Source organism: Athene cunicularia (genome assembly GCF_003259725.1).
Source record: "Athene cunicularia isolate RWA chromosome 18 unlocalized genomic scaffold, athCun1 chr18_part1, whole genome shotgun sequence".
In the NCBI taxonomy this organism is placed as follows: domain Eukaryota; kingdom Metazoa; phylum Chordata; class Aves; order Strigiformes; family Strigidae; genus Athene; species Athene cunicularia.
The window spans coordinates 9489555-9515086 of record NW_020799123.1 but is presented as its reverse complement, the minus strand read 5'-3'; the positions used below and the strand labels follow the sequence as shown (position 1 = coordinate 9515086).

The 25532-nt window shown below is 38.3% G+C and overlaps 2 protein-coding genes and 1 long non-coding RNA gene across 11 annotated transcripts in view; 1 reads left to right on the top strand and 2 right to left on the bottom strand.

Moving 5' to 3' along the window:
- Positions 1-301: 301 nt before the first annotated feature.
- Positions 302-14687, bottom strand: LOC113486728. The gene is made up of 3 exons (XR_003399647.1): positions 9992-14687; positions 6752-6850; positions 302-348 (listed from the first exon to the last, which is right to left on the bottom strand). It is a non-coding gene; the product is annotated as an uncharacterized LOC113486728 (long non-coding RNA).
- Positions 334-6704, top strand: LOC113486726 (sterile alpha motif domain-containing protein 9-like). Its single transcript, XM_026860922.1, has 2 exons — positions 334-491; positions 1022-6704. The coding sequence occupies exons 1-2, from the start codon at positions 488-490 to the stop codon at positions 5674-5676; spliced, it is 4659 nt and encodes a 1552-aa protein (XP_026716723.1). The 5' UTR covers positions 334-487; the 3' UTR covers positions 5677-6704.
- Positions 14688-18312: 3625 nt separating the features above from the next.
- The window catches only part of ZNF207 (zinc finger protein 207), a 12617-nt gene continuing 5397 nt past the window's right edge, over positions 18313-25532 (bottom strand). For 4 of the 9 annotated variants that reach the window (XM_026860924.1, XM_026860927.1, XM_026860926.1 and 1 more), the window contains 6 exons: positions 24115-24185; positions 22809-22969; positions 21892-21984; positions 20431-20673; positions 19562-19724; positions 18313-19380 (listed from right to left, as the gene is read on the bottom strand). In XM_026860924.1, the coding sequence (XP_026716725.1) occupies positions 19220-19380; positions 19562-19724; positions 20431-20673; positions 21892-21984; positions 22809-22969; positions 24115-24185 (892 nt within the window). In that variant the 3' untranslated portion in view covers positions 18313-19219. The remainder of the gene's footprint in view (positions 19381-19561; positions 19725-20430; positions 20674-21891; positions 21985-22808; positions 22970-24114; positions 24186-25532) is intronic. The other 5 variants (XM_026860929.1, XM_026860931.1, XM_026860930.1 and 2 more) reach the window with 2 other exon arrangements.

Below are 25532 nucleotides of genomic sequence, written 5' to 3'. Positions count from 1 at the left end.
AAGGGGGGGGAGCTGGGGCCGCGCCTCCGCTTTCAGTTTCTATTCCCGGTAAGTTCCACCCCTCGAGAAGCGGCTCCTGCCCCAGGTGGCGGAGCTGGGCTCGGCAGAGCGCGGGGGTGCGTGATTCCCCCGCCACACCCCTGTGGACGGCGGGGGGCCCACGGAGGCCGGCACTTCACGGACCTTTTCAGCCCCAAACAACGTCGTGCGAGGTGCGGTGCAGCCAAGGGGACCCGGGAGCGGTGGGTCTCCTTTTTCCCAGGCTGCAGCAGCAGGAGCTTCAACCCCTGCTTCTCCAGCAACAGGCCCAGGGAGGCAGGTACCAGAAGGTGCAGAAACTACCTTGGACTGAAAAGGCAGGGAGGGAGTCAGGAAAACAGAACAAGACACTTAACTAAGATAGGAATGTTAACTGCAAATTTGAACAGGTACTTTCTTTCCCTCTAGGGTTATTTCATTACCAGCAGGATATCCCTCATCAAAGGCAATGGGTAAGGTGTTGCTTTCAAAAAAATTGTACTTTAGATGTAACAATTTGCTTCTTAATATCTGTATTTTAAGGGTTAACCTCTAGTGAGGAAACCAGTTAGTACTCTTAACATCACCTTGTGGTCTGTATTGATGCTGTCTTCATTTAGCAGAAAATAAACCAAGTCAGTAAATGATCTACCCAAAGCTCTCTAGAGAGAACTTAGCCCCTGTCCATTCCAATAACTTTATCACATCATTCCCTTCAAAAAACCATTCTGGGTTACTTCCATGACTCCCTTTGAAGATCATTTCCAAAACTCCTTCCTGGTTTCCTGATTCACTGATTTATTACTCTTGTACCAGTGCTCAGGAATGCTTTTGATTAAGGTTAAGGATGCTTTTAGTCATCAGAACTGACACAATCTCTTGCTGTGACTGATAGAAAGAAAATCTAGCATTCAATGTGGCCAGTTCTGCAAGGATTATAATGCTTTGTCATGTTTGTTGACATGTTTTTAGTTTGTATTACTAATACATAACACACTTCTAGATTACAGAACATTACCTGTGAATAAATGGGATGAGAACCATGTCCGGTGTTGGCTAGAATCTACAGGAATCAAGAAGGAGTATGTAGAAAAACTACATGCGGAAGAAGTGACAGGTCCAGCGCTAATGGAACTGGATGACTCTTTCCTCAGAGGCATAGGTATGAAGGGAGGCCAAATCCATGTGTTAATCCGCAAGAGAAATGAACTTCTGCAGCTACAGGAAAATGCCCAGCAAGCCAAGCATTCCAGCACCAACACATCTGGCAGAACTGATGCACAAGCAGATTCAGTAAGACCCAAAAATTCTCCTGCCCAAAAAACTTCAACTGGAGACAGCTGTGATCCAGCAGATAAAACCAGCACACACACCCCAGCTTCTACTGGCAAGAAAAGGAAAAGCAACAACTCCCAACTGAAAAATACCGATGAAGTTTTAGAGCTCAGCAACTGTCGACCATTTAGAAGTCAGAATACCGATTTCAAATATGTGAAAGACAAAGTTCTTGCTCCAGAATCAGGAGTCAGTGGTCTAATCACTCCTTGCCATGAATACAAATCATTTGCCACAGCTGCAGAACTGAACAAAAATCAACTGCAATCAAAATTTGCCTGCGAAGTGATACGATTTGCTTCAGCCTGCATGAATGTTAGGACAAATGGCACCATACATTTTGGCGTCATGGACAGCATAGAGGAAAGGGGTTGGAAACACGGGCAGATCGTTGGCATAAAGGTTAAAGAGCGAGAATACTACACTGATGCATTAGATTATATAGAAAAATGTTTTTGTGAAAGTGAACAAGAAATTGCAAGGAAATGTATTCACCCACCCGTTTTTGTTGAAGTGATTTCAAAAGACTCTGAGGAACAAAAATTTGTAGTGGAGGTTGACATTGAACCAACATCCAGTTTAGTAAAGAACAGATTTTTTGAAGTGTATTTGCCAAAATACAATGAAGACAGCCAGAAGGTGACCCTGACAAAAGATCGAGCTCTCTATCAGAGACTAGGAGCAAAGTCTGAACCTGTAAAGCACAACAATCTAGCTACTTTTATTCAGGGTTTACAAGACAGGGATGCTCAAAGAGAAAAAGCTGAGCTCTCCAGCACAGCAGCACACACAGAAATATGTCAAAATTTAGGAAGAAAGCTATCGATTCTACTAAATGATGGCAAAAGCTATATGGATGATTCCCTACGGTACATCCTTGTCATAAACAGATGTGAAAAGGATAATCTGAACTATATCAACTTTTTGATGCACTTGAACATTTTCTGTGTCTTTGACTTTGACGAAGATTCTAATGTGTCAGGGCTGTACAGCAAGTACAAAGAACACCATGCAACAAGGTCTTATTTTTTACAGGACTTTTCCACTGAAAGCAAGACTGGCAACCCTCCCTCTCAGAAACATTTGTGCCTGTTTGATCAGACCAGTTGGATATTCTGCAACGGGCGCAGCGACTTCCTCGGGGATGAAAAACCTTGTGATGAAAATACATGGATTAGAACAAAAAAAAAATACCTTAAGAAAGCAATTACTCGTATCTGTGATGAAATCCTGCCAAAGCGGTCTTTCATTGTGCTTTTCCTATTGCTATCACCAGTGCAGAAACAACTTGTGGACACTTTTCAGGAATTCTACACAGAGATGAATGGCACCGAGTACATCGTCTGCATTTCAGAGTCCAGAGAAAATTATAGGAAGTGGGCTAATCTAGCTCAGGCATCCTGCAGCATCGAGACACTAGAACAATGCAGTATTGTGGGTATGAAGCTAAGTCACATAGATGCCACCATTCAAACCATGCTGCCTTCTACAGCACAACCCAGACACCTGCCAGTTTCCACGAGAGGGCTATGTACGCTTCCCTCGCTGGAAGAAGAGAAACTGTTTTCCCTAGAAATCCTTTGCGTTGACCAGTGTGACGATATCAAATTAGATCTTCTGACTGAAAAAGAAATACAAGAAATAGAACAAAATTTCTACCGAGGGAGGAAAATCATCTGGGAAAACTTCTGGCTTGCTGATAAAAGACGCTGTGGGGAAATCATTGAACGTGAAGCATGTAAGGATGCCAACAAAATCCTAGATGATATTTTACGAGGAAGTGAACTCAGACATTCTGTGGCTAAACTAAAGATATTTCACCATCCTGGAAGTGGTGGAAGCACAATAGCACGGCAAGTTCTATGGAAAAGAAGAAAGGACTTGAGATGTGCTGTTATCAAAGCCACATATCCACCCGCAACTGTCTGTGAGCATGCACTTGCCTTTAGAGAATATGATGAAAAAGACATCAGTCACTGTTTTCCTGTGCTGCTCCTGATCGAAGATTACGATGAAGACTATTTAGAAGAACTAAAGTATGAGTTAATGGATGCTGTAGCAACTAGGAAAATTAATTCCCCCAAACCTTACTTCATCCTCATGTGCTGTAGACGATCCAATGACCCTGAAAGGCTTTGCAAGGCTTCGCCACTGGACACAGTTGCTGTCACTCACAAGCTGATGGACTCTGAGAAAAGTCTGTTCAGAGCTAAACTTGAAAAACTGAAGCAGACAGATGTCAAGCCAGAATTCATACTTACTTTTGTCCTGATGTGCGAGGAGTTCAATGAAGCATACGTGAGAGACTTTGTAGGGCACATATTGCAAGACATAGACCATTCGTCTCGCGACACATGCTTGATGCGTTATGTGGCTTTGCTTAATTTTTATGTACCTAACTCATATGTTTCATTGTCGCACTGTGAGGCTTTTCTGGGACTGGGGGTATATACAGAAAGCCAATCAAGAGCGTATGATTTCAAAAGTCACCTGAGTGAACAAGCAAGAATGATTTTTATTGAGCTGAGGGAAAGTACCACCTACATTTCATCTGTTCGGATAATACACTGTCTGGTTGCAAAAGAAATTCTGCATCAGCTTTCAGGGAATGAACCTCAGAGTCAACTTGCAATGACACTTCTTCAGGAAAAGATGCTCTTTGAAAACAGATTTGGACGAGAGGAATTCATAAAGTTCATCAGAGATCTGTTTATTCGACGTGCTAAAAGAAGCAGGGGTGACAATACTGACACTCTTTTCTCCCCCTTCATTGAACACATCTGCAAAGCTGAAGACTGTGAGAAAGCTATAGCTGTTTTAAAAGCTGCATATGAACTCCTTGGAAAAGACCCTTTTTTTGCCCAGCAGCTTGCCAGACTGAATTACAACAATGAAAAATTCAAAGATGCAGAATATTGGGCAGGGCTTGCAAAATTTTATTTGCCAAATGATTCTTATATTTTAGATACAGAAGGTCAAGTCTACAGGAAATGGTTTAGTTTCACTGTGGATAAAATGACACAGGAGGACACTCCTGAAAGCATCATTCAGAAGATAGAGATGGCTCTGAAAGCCATGAGATGTTTCAGGGCAGCACAACAGGCTGCAAAAGCAGAACGTGACAGTATGAATAATGCTGGCTATTTTGGGGAGGTAGAAGTAGGATGTCGTCTTCTTAGATTTTTGTCCACAGTCCATGTATTTAGCGCAAGTCCAGAGGCGGAACATTCTGAGCTTGTGAAATACCTGATCACAGATTACATTCCTAAAGACATTGAAAAACCATGGAGAAGGCTTCACTCCCACTTAAAAGGCTTACACCAGAACCTGTACAATGCTCTGGAATGGATTTCAGAAGACCTAAGTTATTTCCAAACAGATAAACACCAGGAGAAGGAAGAGGAAGATGAAAAGGAAGAACAAATTTATAATCCCAGAAAATGGCTAAAAAGACAGACTGACGTATATGCTAAGTTCTTCATCTCAACATCACTTACTGAGGACAGCAACAGTGGCCCCGAAAGCCAGCTGATGAGACGCATGAATATTTATAAGAGTGGTGGAGGTAGTGTCACTACTATCCTGTCATTCTTAACAGATAAGAAAGAGCACAGGTCAGCTGAAAAGCTAGAAAAGATCCTTAGTTTCTATACAGAAAACCCACTAAGGGACAGGCTGGAGGACAACGATCTCATCAATTATATTTTGTGCCACATCACATTAGCATGCTTAGCACCAGGATCAGGCAAACTTCTTCCACTGCAAACTCTTCGTGAGCTCAGTATAAGGTTCTTTAAAGCAAAAAGACCATTTCCAGCAAGTGCCCATTTTTTGCTCACCTTGCTCTACTGGCCAGATGAGGCATTGGACAGAGAGCCTCACCCAGATAAAGATGAAATTCTAAACTCAGCCCTTCAAACCCTGAAGCGTTTATATGACATCAAGATGAAAGATGTTCCTACTAGAAAGAAAAGAATCTACACCCACTTTTTTCTGGGAAAGGGTTATGGCCTAAGTAAGATTGTGCACAAAACTAAAATCGATAAATTAATTAGTGGGTCCTTAGATGAGAGGAGAATGAAGTGGCTACATGGAACTGTATGGAATATCTTCAAGATTCGTGACCACCTCAAGAGAGTTTCTGGCTGGACCACAGACAGAAATTTATTTATACGTGGTCACACAAAGGCATTTCCTATCTTGCCACTCCATCGTGATTCAGTGCCCCCTGGAAATGAAAATGTGACCTTTTATTTAGGTTTTTCATTTAATGGTCTTGTTGCTTTCAATATTGAGGTTGAAAATAATCCAATTGTCAGCTGAATCCAAGATATTTAGTACAGTAACAGTACCAACTGTGCTTTTAGAAGGCAGCAGATAACCACGTTACTGCAATAATGACCAAATATCTAAAAAAAGTTTGAAACCTACTAGTAAAATATACCTTGGAACAGAAGTCTTTGATAGTTCTGGAGTCACCAAAACCAAGATTTCAAACTTAAAAGACAGCAATAATTACAGTATTTACCTGGAGACTTGGGGTGGGCACAAAAGACTCACTATTTCTCCTCCTCCCCAAAATATTTGGTGAACTGAGCTCTGGAATAAATGGGTATTGCAGGAATCACTTTCTTCTCAACTCACAGATTAGGATTTTAAAATAATTTCTGTGTGGTCCCAATCAGATCAGTAACAGAATTTGTCCATTATAACTGTATGTTTTTTCTTCTTCCTGAATTGGCAACAAAAAGTGAACTTACACCATGTATAGTACACTGGCTGTAACACACTTTGTTTACTAACGTGTACCATGCATGAAATACATCTACTCATCACCTGCAAGCAACGTCCAGTATAAAAGCACAGAGGGAAACTAAACAATAAAGCTGACTTTGCAAACATCAAGATTGGTAAAAAAAAAAAAAGGGTCTCAAATTTTACATCACACTGCTTCTCCATGTAAATATTACAAACCATACTAGATATATCTGTATCTGGTGCAGAAATGTGAGCAGTTAAGACACTGATAATATTATTTTTAAGTGCTGTTACAGTTGCATTGTCCAAACAATTCCTGCACTTGGCAAAATTTTTTACAGCATTATTCAAGAAATGTCCACAAGTACCTGACTCAGATCTGTCTACTGCATATATCCATGCTTGAAAACATTGTCTAGCCTGATTACTAATTTGAAAAACACAAAGGAGTTTGTCATTAGCACTGTGTCTGCAACCACTGTATCACATTAAGCTTTTAATAAACCCGTTATTCTTCAACAGTTTGGTATCAGTATTGTCACTAAAATTTCCAGAAAACCTGTCATATAGTGTCAAGTTTTAATCTAATAACCAACCTTTATGAAGAATTACTATTTCTACACTAGCTTAGTTACCCTACCTGAAGATGTAGTTCTAGAAGTAGCAAGGTATGATTTGCTTTTCCAACTTTGGCCAAGAGCTGGGCACAGCAAAAAAACAGAACAGGAATTGCAAGCCACTGTGAATTCAGAACAAACAGGATGAAACCAAAGAGTATTCTGTCTAGTCCAAGCCTTCGCCTTCTAGCCTCAGGAACCCTCCCTAAAGGGTACTCTAGTATTAAGCTCCTCCTCATTACACACATCAAAATGCCATGAATTGTTCCAGGCAGTGTAGCATTAAAATAATGGATTTATCTTCCTTTTACCACCTCTTAGAAACTTATCTGTGAGTAAACAGTGGTAGCTAAATGAGACCAACCTGCCTAGTAGAGTAATCCATTCTCATCCTGTAGACAGAAGCTGCAAGGACACACATCTTCAAAGCTACCTCATCTCTCCAGCATTTTGCTATAAAAGGGTTTAGAACAGACCCCTTAGCATGCCCCCTTCACCAGGTTTTACGAGAATGCTACTAGAAACTTTTCCTCCATACTCCCCCTACTCTTCCAACTTAGTCAAACTTTTTGTATACTCAGTTCAGCAGGGGACAGCAGGGCAGCAGCAGAAGCAGCTGCAGGTTAAGAAGCTGGGACTTATTTGCTTGTCTCCAGGTATAAAACATTTTAAGAGAAAGCTCACATGAACGAGTTCTTGCAGTTTATAGACAGAGAGCTAGTACCAAAGTTATTCAAACCTTAACATGAGTGAAGGTAGGTTTTTATACACACACTTTGGAAGAGCTAACATTTGTTGCGATAATTTAAATTAGCTCCTCAAGAGGAGGAAAAAAACCACACAGAAACAGTGGTTTACTTCTGTTTAATCAGTGACTTACAAAGTGGTAGACACACATTACAGACATGTATATGTGCAATGATCCATTCCCGAAGCATACAATTCATAGAAGGTTCCCAATGGATGCAAATGATGTTAGCTCCATATTTTCTTTGAATCTTCTTTGTAAACTGAATGCTATAAAGTTAAGCTAGTTACCATTACTATTATTTGCATGCATTAAAGTGATGCACATACTTACCAGTCTCTCATTTTCTTGAATTAAATTCAACACCAATATTTTGCCACCTGTCTTTTGAAAAAGATCAATGATCCCATCCCTTTCACACTACTTACACAAAAGCAGTATTAAGTTACAGAAAAAACCTTCATGACACACTAACTCCTGAGGCTGTACTGCTGAGAGGGGACATAATTCAACCATGTGCTTTAAGGTACTTTAAGAAGGTACTAAAACCAGTTTGTAGTTTGGGTTTGCTGCAGCGTGACCAGAAATCTCTGAAGGGGTGATTAGGAGTCACTAAGCAGAAGTCTAAAGGAAATAGTGTGAACTAACTCACTGTTCCATGTACCAGAACTGGGAAGGAAGACTTCGGAACCACATCAGGAAAGCTGCTGTAACAGTGTATCAGAAAGTTGAGCTACAATTTAAGACTGCTCACATTCCTAGTATTGTTTTGGTCCCACCTCAAAAGAAGATAAACTTAATTCTACCAAAAAGTGCTGTAATTATTTGCCATACAAATCTTCACAATGAGATGACATTCTGCCAGAGTTCATATTAGAATCTACCCTGGACAAATACACTTTTTGTTGTTAAAGGCGCTAGAGAACACCACTACCCTTTAGTTACTCCCACTGACTGCCAAGCTGGTATACAAGTAGGGCAGGTCAGCATCCTATCACTGTCAAAAGTGAGACTTCACAAAGCCATTCAGCAGCCAAAAGCAGTCAGTTACTCTTTCCGACTTATTACTGAGCAATGCATTAAGTATCAACAAGGGTCAAACACAGAACCTAAAAGATGCAAACATTCTGGTTAATAGGATAATGGCCCTACTATTCATGTACATCTGCCATTAAGATTTAGGAAATACCAGCAAAGATTAGTTATAAATTTTATTATACAGCTTTCCTTTTTTTTCCTTCTAGGGAAAAACGCCTATGCAACATGGCTCAAAAATTTGCATGTAGCTAGTTTTGCAGACAAAGAAATTTAATGTGAATGACTTAACTGACATAGAAAAGATGCCAAATGGGCTTCAAATGTAGCTATTCTAAAACCCAGGGAGATACAATCCCCTTAAAACTTTTTACGTTAGTATGATGAATTCTGCAGTGTCACATAAGATTTCAAAATTCTAAACCAAACAATACTTCTGGAAACGTTAAGTTGCTCATGAAACTGCTCTAGACCATTCAGATGAGCTGGCAAAACTGAAGTGTCTTGTCTGTTCAGCTACCACACTAGTATGTGATCTTCCCAATTCCACCAATGATGTCAAAAGCCCCTCAAATTCAGTGTGCTAACATGTCCTTGAGAAGGGAATTAAAAGGACAGGGTTTTACAACTCATCCAGCTGTCAAACTACGCTATGTGCTACAGCACAGAAAGTTTTAATCTTCTGTGCTTATGTGTAGAAATGAAGTACACAAAGCTTAAATAAAAACAAATGTATGCAGCTCTTCCAGAGAAGGTTGCATCTTTCATCCAATCACAAAGAACCTCTCCTTTCTTTTAAGGTGTAAAATGTTCTATAAAATCAAAGTAAAATGCCAAATTTTCCAGGAATATGAAATGCAACAGAAGAAAAAGAGGAGAGGCAGAGCAGTAACTCTGGAGTATGATGAAACAGCAGGGCAAAACCACATTTGTAGGTAGCCTCTGAAGTGCTGAAATGGGCTAGCAACAAAAAAGTCAAGCTCCTGGCTTACAGGCCTAAAAGTAAAAATCTGTTGGTAGGAGACAGTAATTAGCAATAGCTAAAGAAAAATCAAAGAAAGATTACATTACTGCTACAGATTCTTACATAAATGCTCATTCCCCAACACAATATAGTATCCTATAATTGGTTCACTGATAAAACAGCCTCTTTTATAACACTTCTACTGAAGAAGTGACTTCAACTTTGTATCTTCACGCTTTGCAGTAACACCGACAGCTATTTGTTAAGGTTCCATATTAAATTTTCCTTAAAAGTGCTTGCAGATATTACCTACCCGCAAGTGTAGTTAAAACCGTTAAGATCTTAAAAAAAAAAAACCAAACCAAAAAACCTAGACGTTCACTCACTACTGAAAACAGTAGTAGATAACAGGTACATTCACATTTCAGAGACCAAAATTCCCCTCATGTATTTAAGTGGTATCATTTGAACAATTATTTCAAATAGGAACATCAGGTACTTACAGATTAAACTAACCTGTACTGGCAGTGCTGTGGAATTTTTCTTCTCTACCAGTAAGTAGCAAATGCTGAAATTCTGCTGCTAGTTAACAGAAACACAAATTGTATTAAACCAAGGAGTTCAACCCATAATTTAGTTTTTCATTTAAAAAGCTGCCAAACTTCAATTACTGCAATTTGTTGCTTAAGAAAAGCATATGAAGTAAAGGCAACTATAAAACTTCTTTCAATTTGCCCTTACTTTTCTGATATTTTTCATACAGAAGCCAGAAGTTTAACAAGGTAATCTTGTTGCCTACCACAAACATAAAGGAAATTACAATACTTACATTGCCAGGTTCCTTCATTAAACAGTCTCATACAGTGTTTTCTTATTCTAGACTTTACAAATGAAAGAGCAAAATGTATTTTCTTCCACTAAAATTTATGGGAAAGAAGCTAAAGAATTCAGTGCAAGTAACATATATGCAAGTAACTCAATGAAAAAAAAGAGAAAGAAAAAAAGCTCTGCGTGATACCTTTTATCTCAAAGCATTACGTAACTTTCTGAATTGGGAGACAGGGAAATAGCTTGTTTTGGCCGTACGGCATTAATGTCTGGTATTTCAGAACTGCTGATAGTGGAAGCCATTTATACCTACTGGCTACTAAAGGCAGCAGAAGTTTGAATTCTAAAAACACCCCCTTTCTGAATAGCACCCGGGAACTCAGTTAGGATTTAGACAAAATTTAAGAAATGCAATTTGAGATGTTTTAAGTCTGAATTTGGTATAAAGGCAGTTAGCTAACAGATATGCTTTAACTGCTAACAAGAGAAGCTTTTAAGGAAGCTTTCAAGCTCTTGAAGTTGTGCATTTGACTGTTTTAGTTAAGATTATACTGGCATTAGAATTCTACTATTTGCCAAATACTTTTTAACAACTTTAAATCCTTGAGAAAGAAAAACCTTGAGATAAGTTCAAGACAATATTTATGGAGAAGTTAAATTCATCATCATTAGAACAGCAGTGTTGCTGATTGTTCCTACTGTAAGAAAGACCATAAAACAAGTTATTGTAAACTTGCTCAGAAGGTGCAAGCACTTCGCTATTCACAACACTGTTCAGGTGTATAAATACCAACCCTCACAGACAGTTCATACCATGGTCAATACTGACTCATCAGGATGCTAAGAACAAACAACTGAGGATAACATCCTGGATCCTGTGGTTCATGACAGGATATGGCTGTCTGCAAAAGCAGCAAGTTAAAGTGCCTGGCTCCCTCAAACAGACGCTCATGACAAAGGTAAAAATGTAGTCAACTATAGAACAAAATCTACAAATACTGTACTTGAACTGTATTTTCTTCTAGTGGAGCCTTAATGAGAATCTGTACTCATGACAATCAAAAGCCTGCATAAACCTGCTGTTTACAGTATTTAAGAAAACTCTCACAACGTTTTTCAGAACTTCAGAAAGAATGTTGTATACATTACACTTCAGAATCATCTCAATTCTATCATGATCCCTTCAAAGTATAGCTCAAAACTTTTCTTACTCTACCTACTCTGACTATTACAGAAAAATAGGGTAGTCACTGATAGCTGCATTTTTACAGAAGCCAATCACTACCCATTACTTAATTGGTCTGATTATTTTGATTGCAAGGGTACACACTTTTCTAAAAAGTTCTTCTGAAGGTAGCCCATTCCTCAGAGTATTTAAGGGCTACAATCTTTATGAGGCAAGGCACAGAACACATTATGAACTCATCATACAATTATAACGCAAGCCAGAACTTCATGTGTGGTACCTATTTTATTTGCCACATCTCCCAATCACTTCTCTTGTTAAAACCAGAGGGTGCAAATTCACCCAATTTAGAAGAATATCAGTAATTCTTGCCCTTTAAAAAAAAAAAGTCATGTACCTCTACTTGAGCTTAAAAAACCCTCAAACTTGCCAAGACCTACTTACATTAATATCTATAAAAGTCAAGTCACTAAAATATTATCATTAGAAAAGAAATTCCACAGTCAGTGAGACGTACAACTTTGTGACTGACAGTGCAATATTGCAGCAGTCTGTGTAAAAACACACTACTGTTCCTCAAAATAAAGAGATCTCGTTTACAGGGGTTTTTACCTATCCCCCTTAGATCCACACAAGGAGGCAGGGAGAAAAACATCACTAACACAATGTCACAAAAAGAGCAAAACATGAACCATTTGCACTAGATGAAAATTTTTCAAGTTGTTTTAAAGAAATGACAGGCCAGCTGGTCTAACAGCTGAGGAAATACTCTCAGCAAAAAGCACAGAGCCATTATGCTATCCTTGTGACCAGAAAGACAGCAGCACTTGCACACGTACCCTTGAAGACAAAACATAAAGCAAAAGAAAAACGCACATCATTACTTGCTGCAAATTTAAGGACATACATGAGGCTGTGGTAACAGGTCAGAGTAACACAGATATAACCTGCTAAAACTACCAACTCCCAAAGGAGGAACAAAAAAGACCTGTCCTGTCCAGTCCTTTACAGAAAGGACCGCACTGTAAAGGATAGAGGTGAAGGATGTGTGAACTACCCACCGGAAGTTACAAACCCTATTTGCAGCATAGCAGCAAAACCCAGAGTCAAAACCCCCCTTTAATTCATACAGTAACACCCCACAGAACTGTCTTAATGTCAAATGCATCTTTCAGAAGTAGATAGTGTGAAACTGATCTTCGAATTGTCTAAAAGCAGCTTCAAGAAAAAAAAAAATCTATGGAGACATGGTTCTGAGATATGCTCTATTTTGCTCACAAACATATCAAAACACAAAGGAATGGTTCACTTGCTCAAAAGTATCAGTATACAGAGCTTAAACAATGTCACAATGAAAAGAGGAACTGCATTTTGGAGACATCTTTTCCATGAAGATGTGAAACGAATCTTCAACAAAAACAGATAAAAGCAGTTTCTCTGAATTTGAAAACTTCTGGCTCTTGCCAGGGATCATCAATTTGTAAGATATAACCCAAGTGTGGATCTAAGTAGGGTACTCCATTGGACACAAGACTGCATACAGATCTGAACTTCAGCTTTCTGTGCTTGATGACAAGCTGAATGTGAGTAGTTAGATTAAAAACTACCTAGTGCTGCATCGGTCTTAAATGGAAACTGGTAACAAACTTCATTATCAGGCATTTGAAATTTGCCCATTTTTCATTTTGAGTCTCTAAGAGATTCATAAAGTCCAAGCCATACTGTATATTATTTTTGGTTAAATGGTTTCCTTGGACATTCTACAGAAATAAGAACTAAGCCAAATGCTCCTAAAATACTAGTTGCAGTAGTGAATCTTGAAGTGTTGTTCTCACCTTCACTGTTATCAAGGGTAGCACCACAACGAAGATTAGAAAAGCAACACCAAGCTCAGTAATAATTCGAAACAGACAACAGAAGACATGTCAATTTTCCAATCAGACTAGACTATTTATGGGGGCCTTCTACAGGAAAAATGCAAAAGGTAGAGTACAAACAAAGAGCAGCACATCAGGAATGGGAAATCCACTCTTCTAAGTTAAGAATTACAACTCTATCCTTTAATTAAAATTACTGAAAATCACAACTGGGGGTCATGTAGCAAAATCTTGAAGAAACGAAATAGTCTATGCTCATCAAAAAACACCAGAGATTTTAAAAAGATCTCAAAAATGCGAAAAGTTATAAATCCCGACTCCAATGTTTGTTAATTTTCTTTTTCACTGCTGATAGGCCACAAGACCTCCTTCAACAAAACCTGTTCTTCTGAAGCTGAAGTTGTCTTTAAAAAGCAACCTCAAGCATTCAAAGCCAATATATCTGCAACAGAGTGAGCAGCAACACCAAAGCTCATTTTTCTTCACAAAGGGTAGAATTTTTTGCTAGTCACTTTGTGAAAGACAGAACTTCAGATAAACATATACCTAAGCAAATTTTGACTATGCAAGAAAATTCCACAAGGTTTCAAAAAAGTGCTTTCAGTATTGTCGACAAAAGATTGTCAAATTTGGTGTATTTGAGATCTGACAAAAGGTTTTCCCTGAAACTGACAAACTGAAAAATCTGCAGCTTCCATTTCTCATTCTTCTATTCTACTTCACCAACTTGAATCTATTTCTTCATAGGGCTCTACATTAATATTTGTTGTGGTGCATCTTACATACACAGCAGTATTAACATCTTAACCTCCTCCAAAGAAACTGTATTCTGTAATTTAGGCTACACAATTTTGTGACTATAAATGTCACTTACTAGTTAAAGCCTAAGCATTTTAAGTATTTCAACAGATAAATCTCCCCAGAAGAGGAAACATTAGTAATTGGTATTTACATGCCACTAGTTCAGAGACTACACAAAGTCACATTACTGAAACCAAAACCAAATACAGCACAAATGCAATGCAAGGGAAGGGGGGGGGGGCAGTGTGGCTGAAGGACTATCTGAGCAGCCTTGAAGGAAACTCCTTCCCTTAAGAGAAAAAGGTACCCAAACATCTTAAAACATGTTCCCTCCCCCTAAAACTCTTAAAAACACAATAATAAAAAGATAAATATTAATATAGAGCCCATCTACCAAAAGAGAATAAAAAACCTAAATTAAAATAAATTTAGGGGCCTTCACCAAACTTGCTGCAAGTTTGGGGACATAAATATCCAACAGCCATAAAGCTGTGAAAGCCCCCAGAATTAATAAAATAAATCCCACTTGCCTCAGACTGAACAGGGCAACACTGAGACTCTGCCTCAGCCTGTCCTATGGCAGGGCTATAGGAAGAAGAAAAATTTAAATTTTAGAAAAAACATGACCCAATTAAGTGAAAGACATGCATTCAAAGTTATCAAAATTCCAGTGATCAAGCAAACAAAAGAAAATGACTGCTATAGCACCTATTTTGTTAGGCCTAAACAAAAATTTTACAGTTGGTAGCTATTTCTGAATTAGACAGTTTGTTTTGCTTTGTATCTTGATCAATGGAACATAAGTCAGTTGTCTTGGGGCATTTTTCCCATAACTGATAGTATTTATTATACTAGTTCACAAAAAGTAGTTAAAGATTCCATCAGCCACTGAAAATGTTCACCCTCACCTTAGTATTTATGTAGAAGCTAGACCAGTACAATTATTAAGACATTTACTATGAAGTGTCATCAGTTTAAATTGCAGCCCCAGCTCATGGACTGGTATATCAGAGTCTCAATTTAACTGAAGAGTCATAATGCCCTTCTTGCTGTTTATAAAACTGAAGTAATCTTGGTATTTTATTTTTTTATCTTGTATGCAGAATTCTTTGATTCCTATAAAATAACTGCAGGTTATATATTCCGTTCAATTTTATCCCAGTTTTAAGGAGGTTACAGTTCTATGTTCAAGAGCTCTGTACACTAATTGCAGAAACCATAGAAGGCAGATGCAGCTGAATACGTTTCTAGAAGCTTGTTTGTATTCTCCCATGCATGCACAGAGCGAGGAATAGTTATCCACTGAAATTATTAGATATACATCCCAGCCTCAAATTTATTATTAGCACCTAAAAATCTCATCTGTGGAGAAAAAAAAAATCCAAAAAGTTCCAGAAGACAACATTTTTAGTCCACATAAGCCAGCTAAATTTTCAAGATTTTATTTAAAGCAACCTTTGCCAAAGGCAGAAAGATATTCTAGAGGCAGTACAAAACAGTTATATCAAGACTTCTGAAAAACTAGCCCGGGCTTTTCCAAGGTTCTTTCATGTCAGTCTCATCCCTTTTACTCTAAAAATCAGCAGATACAAGACAAGCCTCTCATAGTCATATTGAGAGACCATGCATAAAATAATTTAGAACCTTTACAAGAAGTCCTAGATGTCATAAATTCTAAGTATTTTGCTAAACATATTTTCCCACCTGTGTCTGAGCATTTTCTTGCAGCCTGTTTTTTTTTTTATTCAACATTTGCATTACATACCAATTTAAAGATTGATCAAAACCCACTTGCAAGTTTTAATTTCACTGTAAGATCTGCCATGGCAAATCTACACAACAAATGAAAAACAAAGCTTCTGCCTACATAATTATATTACTACAGTCCTGCAACAGATACGAGAGAGAGATGCTTTTCTGTAATCATAAAGGTTTCTGCAATCTCTTTCCAGGGAGAGATTAACTAAAGCAAAAACCTGTCTGCATGGCTGCATTACATTAGGGATTTTGCTGGCACAACTATGTTGATTAAACTTTGCACTGTAAATCAAGCCTTAGTCTTTATACAAGCAATGACTACATTCAAAGTATATTTTCCTCTTTTTAGAAAAATGCACCATAAATCCAACTCTCTGAACATTAAGAAGCAGTATCCAAAGAAATGAAGGCAGGCACCAACAGACAACATATGCACTGAAATACCTGCCCGTTTACAGAAGAGTACACACAAGAGACAGAAGAGTAACTAAAGATAGCCACATCACAGGTCTTACAGCACAGAAATGACAGGAGCAGGAAAGTATCCACGTGAAAAACCATGGAAAAACTGTTCACCTGCTTGCTGAAGATTATTAAGAGTACCATACAAATAATATGTGGCAGTACTTAGTTGAAGGACTATTATAACGTTACTACTAAGGAAAGTTCAATCTTAAAATGTGTACAAGCTACAAATCTATGTAGTATTAGCTACAAAATGGCACTATTATTGCGACATACACTATTTAAGAGGAAAACTCTTAATACAACTTGCAGAATATGCTGAGTTAACAGTACATGCAGTAAGATTTTCAAATACTGATCCTAGGAAGTCAGGGTCTGAAAACAACATACCAATGAGTTACAGAAAGACAATGAAGGGAGAAGGTATTTATTTTACTAGGGGCAGTAGGGCAAAGCATCCTTACAGCAGCTCTTACGATCTTCAGAAAAAGCAAGAGGTTCTATAGTTTTAAAAGCAGAACTTAAGATCAATTTATAATTAATTTTACGTGTAGTATTAAAAAAAGGATGAATGTAAGACACTAAAAATCTCTCCAGTGTTTGTTTTTGTAATTATCCTTATTAAGGAAAAACAGAAGAAAACCAGAGTATAAAAGCATTGCCCAAGCAAAACAGTTTTATGTTAGACTCATGTGTAAAGCAAGATGAAGAGCTAACAAAAGATCTGACATCTCAGCACATTTGCAAGCCAAATACTGCACATCTGACAGGTGATCAGCAGAAACCAGTGATCAGAGAGAACTGCTTCTCAACAGAGGCTTGGAGTTATGGTCTTAAAACTGCTATTCACTTCAGAAAAAGTGCCTGATAATTCTTAATGGTTAAACTAAGGCCATTCAGCTGCTGTTAGAGCATACTGGATGCTCTAGTGCTTTTATGAGCCATGCCATGACCCCAGGTTTGAAGCTGAGAGATAATGTAGTATTTTAGCTGCACTGTATTTTGGGAATATTAAGAGACAGTACAGAATAAAGCCACATAAAGTACTTAAGTGCAGCTAAAAAACCCCAAGAGTTTCTTGAAAGAGAGCCAAAATGCTCACTAAGTGGAAAAAAATCCACCATCAAAACATCTATGGAACATAAATCAACACAAAAATGCTGATAACCTTTCTAATCTACCCTAAAAGAAGAGATATCCCCATGAATTAAAATTGCACAGATAAGGCTTGAGGCTGGAACATGTATTTAAAGTTGACCTGCAAATGAAAAATTCACCACTGTTTTACTCCCCCGGTGTGAAGAGACCAAGGAAGCCCTCACATCCCTACAAAAAGTCTCCTTCTACATCTTCGTTCTCACCAGAAACACAGCATTCTAACACAGTGGCGTTAGACATTCAGAGAATTACAACCTTGAAAGTAATTTATCACTCTGCTCTTATAAACAGATGATTAATACATATGGGGAGGACCTCTTTTGATAACTGGAATTAGGAGAGCTGATAAAAAGGTCTCTTACTCTAGGCACTTCTATTACATGGCTCAAGAAACTGTCACATCTGACCATAGCACACAATGGATGATTCACCTTTTAGATTCTCTTGAGATCTGAAATTCTGAACGTTTAAAGCAAAAATACATCATATAACATATTCCTCTTGCCTGCTCTCTCTCTCTCTCTTATATGCTGAGTGTGGTCAAGCTACTTTTTCTCTTTTGCAGGTCAACTTCAATACAACATCAACTGGAAGTCACTCACCCATGTGACATGCACCTAAGCTTCTAGAAATCTTCATCTAAAGGCTCCTGAAAGTCATATGCATTTGCACATTAAAAAGAGTCAGTCGAAGAGTGAATTAACAGGACACATCTGGCACTAGGATGCATCTTAGAGCAATCACTTTTACATCCTACAAGTAAGTGCCAGGACTAGAAATCATTTGAAATTTATTGAGGACAAGAAAGCACAAATAAAGAAACATATGCATTATGAGAAGTTACAACCAACAGTTAAGATGTGCCTCCTGCAGCTTCATTTTTGAAGAGTCAGTTAATAAGTGTACAGGTCTTTGTCTACTTCGACGTGCAGCTAAGGAGTGACTTAATTTTAGAACAAGGAATTCAGATTTTATCAAAACAGCACCAATAACTGTGTTCATTACACCAATAGCTACCATGGCATGCATCTGTACAAACCTTTCAGGCAGTTGTCCACAGCTGGTCATGAATAAAAAGGCATATAAATTTTTCTCTTCTTTTATTACAATGAAGTTTATAACAGTACAGAAAAGTCACACGACCTTAGTGGGTCAGTTTACTTAAACCCTGGAACAGGAAGAACTCTAAATACATTAAATATTGTTACAAGTTCAGACTTAAATGTACAAGTAGTTGGGAACAGTTACAGCCCTCACCAAACTATGTTGGGGACATGAAGTCCAACAGCACTTGAAGTGCTGTGAAGGCATCATTTCACAAATAGCAACATAATGTTACAGAACTTGCCTTTAAGGTGGTATGTTCATGTAATTCCAGCGCCTTCACAATTTAACGAACCATATTTACTATACTTCACTTCTAAAAACCTAGATGAAACATGAAAAAGAAGCCATACAGTATAAATTGCAACATCAGGAAAAGTTCCTGTTATTATTCCAAATAATTTTTCCCGTGTAAAATAAGAATGTCCAATAGCGCCTTGCATGTGGGAAGATACTTATTTTTTTAAAGTCACAATGAAGCTTTAATTGACGGAAGCTCGGCTATATTAACAGCACAAGATGAGAAAAGGTTTAATCTCCAAACCTATTAGAGCGTGTGTAGTAGCATCAGTAGCGGCCACCTTGCGACATTACAGGAGGTCTCATTCCCATTGGAGGTCGAGGAGGTCCACTTTGGTAAGGGGGCACCATTGGAGGTCCCTGACCATACGGAGGCATCGCTCCAGGAAGATATCCTGGCATGCCTTGGTGATGAGCACCATACTGACCTATAAACAGAACATTTAAGATGCAAAGAAGAATTTATTTTTTCTTTTAAATAAGAGGCGAAGTTGCATTTTGTGAAAAGCTTCACACCCCCTCACCAGTATATGCCATTCCAAGTTTTAAAAAAGTTTATACCAAGGAAAGGTCTTTTCAAGAAAAGAAAGCTGGGAAATTTATGATTACCATGAGGTGGCATGGGAGGTCTCATTCCTTGTTGTTGTGGAGGAATTCCTGGCTGTGGTGGCATCATACCTCCAATTGGTCCAACTGGTGGATTACCCAAGGGAGCCTGTCCCGGTCGAGGAAGATTGCGCTGATACTTAGGCAACTGTGCCCTTCTCTCTTCCTAAAATCAGGAACAGACAACCGTAACATGTTAACACTAAAACTCACACTTTTATTTACTGTGCTTTTTGTAACAAAGTAAATTACAAGTACTAAACTATTTCAACTACTGTACAAGTTCAAAGACTATTACCAGTAACATTATACAGTAGCATTTGGATTTTTTCCCCCTTCCTTCAAAGTTACTGTATTAATACTGGCCAATCTAGCATTTCACACACAACAAATTCTCCTCTTCCCAAGAAAGCTTCTTCCTCGTAACAAGTTGAGACAAAAAAGACAAACACAATCTAAAGATATCTGAATTGAAATTAAAATTCATTTAATCCATAAATTCCGTATTTCTGAGTGCTGTAATAGCACCAAGACCACTTCATACTGTTAAAGTCTTTTAGCCTATGCTCATTAGTGTGTTTAACTTCAAGCTTAAGTCACAAGCAGAAAGAGTCCAAATTATACTTTGGGTTGAGTAATTTACCACCAAAAATAAGGCTTAGATCTGCAGCAAGATCTCTGCAATATGCCCATCACCACCTTGCAACAGAAGAATTTTCTCAATGCATGGTTCTGTTACATTAATCTAGCAGTTTACACTCTCATCATTATTAAAACATGCATAATGCAGAGCACACAAGACATTCTATTCAATCAGCCGTATCATCATAAATTGCATTTTTCAGTAAGATAATTAAAATATATTAACTTACCAGTGATATATCCTCATCTGGATGGATCAACTTACTGGTTGCACTGGTTGTTGTGAGGGTAGCAGGCTTACTTGTTATAGATGTAGCTGGTTTAGCTGCAGTGCTGTTTGTCGTGCTAGTGGTTGAGGCTGTAGACTGTGTGTAAGCAGGGAATGTAGGTTTTGGGGGCTCTGTTGTTGTTGCAGGTGTAGAATTCAAAGGTTTGAAATCAGTACCAACTGGACCTGGAACAGCTGCTGCAGCCTGTGAAACACAGAGATAGATCAATATTTATTTCTCAAAGCGTAAGAACACTTAAATGATGTCTGTCAGACCTCTGAAACCTTTCAGCGAGATACATAATTAAAACAAGCTTGACAAAAGTAAAGTTCAGCCTTATCGCGTACTAGAGCAACTGAAAACAAGACGAAATAAAACCCAATATATACACACATACACACACACACACACTGGAAAAGTCTAAAATTTGCAGGTCAAAAGCCACAACTAGAAAAAAGGAACAAAAACAACAACACCACCCCCCACTACCAAAATTTTTACCTCAAATATACAGTTTGGTAAATGTCTAAATCCTTCCTGATTCACTGTTTTATTAAGAGCCTTTAAGTATAAATTCATTGTTCTCTCACTAAATTATCAGCATAGCAACCATTAGAGTACAGCTTGAAGTGTTAGTATTCATTAAAAATAGGTATTTTAAAAAGGTTTTAAGTATTTAAGAAAGCTCTATTGCATCAGGGTTTTTGTTTTAAGCACTCTATAACAACACTGCAATATTTTCACAAAGTACTCTACAGCGTCTCTACAGGTCTATAGAGACTCTAAAGGTCTCTACAGATCTTTAATCTCTCTTGTAAATAAAGAATCAACTGAAGGCAGAGATGTGGTCCACTACAGATTCTACCATCTCATCTTTCCTACTTATCTCTTAAATTGTTAGACTAGAAAAGTTTGTTTTACCAGGCTTTCTCTGAAGATGCAGTCATCTCCAAAGCAAGCTTTAGTTACGAGATTGCTTTTGTTTCTAGTCACTGTACATTTATACTTATCTGAACTTCCCAATCAAAACAAAAAATATTTCAGGTTTTTGCACATAATGCAAATTACAAAATTCCATCTATTATGATGTACCATATTAAACAACAAGAACTAAAAAGCCTTCACCATGCATCAAGCTAACCACTGCCCACTAAAATGCATTTAACTGCTTTCATGCTTTTTTAACCCTTTAGAACCAGGATGTAATATTTCATTCTTTCACACTAAGAAAATTGAGCACTTTGACATGCTGATTTCTAGTAAGATGCAACTCACAATCAAGGACTGCAGTTTTAACAGCTAAACATAATCAGGAATATAACATAAATTATCTGAAGATGTTTAGTCAATTTTGTTTTTACAGAACGGTCCAAAGGGTTAAGTTGCAAAGCAATTTGTTTTTAACTGTGACTTCCTGCGTACTTGTGCTGTGCTAGGAAACAGAGCGTTAGAAGATGCTGACAGACTTTCTGAATTGGAGGAAGCTGCACTTGAGCTTGTGACAGGTGTCCCCATCTGTAGCATAAAAGAAAGGAAACAGTGAAAAGTCTCCAAACAAATGGGTGGAAAGTATCCAGATGAAAGGATTTCTTATGCTAAGTCCCTTCTTATGAAAGGACTGAGTTGTAAACTAGTATCTTCCCTGCAGAAGTCCAAAATGCAAACAGTACACTATGGAAGGTTTCTGCAACATACTTGAAAGCAAGTAAAAACTTCAGGACTTATACACAACCAGTGCAATCAAAGGGTAGAGGTCACAAGCCATCTATCAATTCCCCACTTCCCTCCCCAAAACATATAAACAAATTTTTACTACCTTAACTTACTCCTAAACTTCTTAAAGTAAGAAACCTCCTAATTAAAGCAACATTTAACTAGTTTAACAAAACTATATAATAAATTAGTCCATCTATGGGTAGAGAGGCCATTATGAAAAGAATAGGAGAGAACAAGTCACATCAAGATTTATACTCTGGATATTTTAGGTAAAGTTCTACACAATCAGATTCCTGTAGCTGACTAACACATCCCTTCATCCACCCAAAGCACCCTTATAAATGACAAACTAAAAGGATTAAAGAAAGAAGTGTTTTGCCTACTCCTTTCTTCCCCACGTGCTTACAGAACTTCTGTCTGGTTTCATGGCTGTTATAAGACAAACAAAAGAATCTTTAAAAATTCATTCAAGCACTACACTGAATTAAACTTAAGAATCAACACAAGCAAGAAACTTGACCACTCATTTCTCAGGCCTCCTCAATAATAAAAGAATAGGCACTGTCGACACAGTGGCAATTTGAAGAATGTAACAGTAGATTCCAAGGTATGAGATACCTTACCTGCCCCGCACTTGGGAAGAGTGGTTTAGTAACTGGGGGCTGGGGGGTAGGTGCCGATGCAGCAGGAGCTGGAGGCCTGTTAAGAATGCCCGGGGCTGTAACAGGCTGTGCTTGTGTCATTGGAGGCATCCCAGGACGAGGACCAACAGGAGGTGGCATACCTACAAACCACAAACAATCTGTAACAAATTCTGCTGAAGGCAATAAGAATACTCCTTCAGAGGATTCTGTTCACAGCATTGATTAGAACAAAGAGTGTCCCAAGGAAGACATATTTTTTTAAGGCAGCTGTAAAATAAAACACAACAAAGGGTAATGCCAGCAGTCACCAACAGGTGTCCATGCACAGGCAGCAACCTCAAACACTTCAGAGCAATACTGAATTGTGTTTTCTACTAGACTTTCATTCACAGAGTTTATATGCTCTCAAATCAATCAATGCAATTAACGCAGTGACTGTTTCCAACACACTGCACCCATGCTGCCAAGTGCACGGGTAGAACTGTTACAAAATCCAAAAGATTCAGCCATTATGAATGGTATCAGAGATTTGATGAAAACAGATCAGCTTTGCTTGGGTGTTTAGCACAGTGGAACAGTGACACAAGGCTACTTTTTGTACCCCATCATCACAATACATGTACTTCATATATGCAGGGCTCCAGGAGAGGTTCAGAGATGGCAAGTTAACAGTTCCCCTGAGTTCCATCATATTACTTCACAGCACAACTAGGCTGTGACTGTCTCACTGCCTTGCCTCCTCCCCCAGTGAGAAATGCAGGCGAACCAGCAAACCTCAGGCCATTACAGCAGAGCTGCTGGTCAAGTGGAACACTCTCAAAACTTAATGCTGCTTAAGAGCTGCACAAGCTCAAGAAACATCTCTTCTAGTTATGGTAAGAGACCCAAACTGCAGTTAGTTTCTCCACACAGCAGGTTCATTACTTGGGTATTTCTCATTGCTCACACTTTCAATCATTATGATTTTCCAGGTGCAGACACAGACATTACAAAAAGGGGTGAAGAGAGACTAGGCAACACAAAAGCCAGAGAAAGTACAATTGGGACAGAAAACTATATCCTACTTTTAACCTTCAAAATGGTACCAAACACAAGTAATTATTTATAATCAAAAGCCACAGATCAAGCCCTTTATCGATGCAGAAGAGGGGCTTCTGTGGCAATCAATCCACATCAGGGTGGTGGTCTAAGTCTATATATTCTTTATATAAATCCTAAATCTTAGTGGAAATAATTAATGTAATTCAGCTCTCACCATAGTACGAGCTCAACAATCCTGACCTACCTGGTGGCATACCAGGCATAAGAGGTGGTATTCCTGGCCCAGGAGGCATCATTCCACCCATCGGCATCATCCTATTAAACAGAAAATGAGCACTGGTATGAACATTCATGATTAACAGTTAAGTCAATTGGCACATACCTGTATCAGACAAAAAATTATGGTAAACAATTTCAAAAAGCTCTCCACAAAGGCAATTCAAAACCATCTGACTCCAGTTAGAAATGTTTTTTCACCAAAAAAACCCAAAACCCACCCCCAGAAAACCCCAAAACACTTTTCATTTGAACTTTCATTCCTCAGGCTTTTGCTTCCACTATTATCAGATTTCCAGAACTGCTGTCTCTCTAGAAATCTATTTCAGGCTACTAGTTTCAAGCAAAGTGTTCCAAGGGCCTCATGTTAGTACACTCAGAAAATCTGAAAGTAGGAAAACCAGCTAACTCAAATCACACTAAAATTGCTGTACCTGTGCTGCTACTCCTGTCTGACGCAAGTGTATTTGTGATTAAAGCACCATAATACTATCCACAAAGCACTAATAAAAGCAGAGCAGAGACCAGAGGGTAAGAAAGCTTCTGGAGTTTCAATAGGGTAAGAAAGCTTCTAGAGTTTCAATTACAGTAAATATTCCCTATCCTAAGGATAGAAAAGTGGGATTTTTTTTATTTTTTTTTTTAATGAGAAGTCCTTATTGTGGCATTTTTTCCTTCATATTCAAGCCAGGTTTGGGGTGGGGTTTTTCCCTTGCTACTGTTACCTGGATTAAAAAAAAAAAAAATTGGTCTGTTTCCTAAACAGAAATTTAGGTGGCACCTAATGACTCCTTTTATCTACTAAATGATACTACACATTAATACATGTTCCCCATCTAAACCATAGATACAACCTTTAATATAAACAAATTCTTCCTGCACAGGGCTGCAACTTCATTAAAAAAAAAAAAAAAAAGAGCTGTCTAAAACACTAAGTGCTTTTAAATTGGGAAGCTATTCCCTTTACAGGGAATAAACCAAGCCTAGCTTAAATTTGCTCAATTTTTTTCAGACACTTGAAGTCGGATTCGGAAAATGAAATAAACCACTTTAGTGAGCAAGATAAGCAGATAGGTAGCAGCCAATTGCACACCAAAACCCCACTAAGAAGCAGTTTTTATTTGTATGACAAAGTCAAGACACCTTTCACCACTGCTGTTTCAAAATCAAAGCAAATCATCATTGACAGGCAAGCATTCATTTTAAGAAGCAAACTGCTACCCACAATCTTCTTTTTATTCTCAACTTGCCTACCACTGCTACAAAAGGAACTGCCAGTGCAGAAGCAGTAATGACCATAGTACCATTGCCTTGCTTTTGGGTTAATGGTTGGAGAATGCAAAGTCAGCCTCGACACCCATTTTGACAACTATCTGTTAGCCCCCC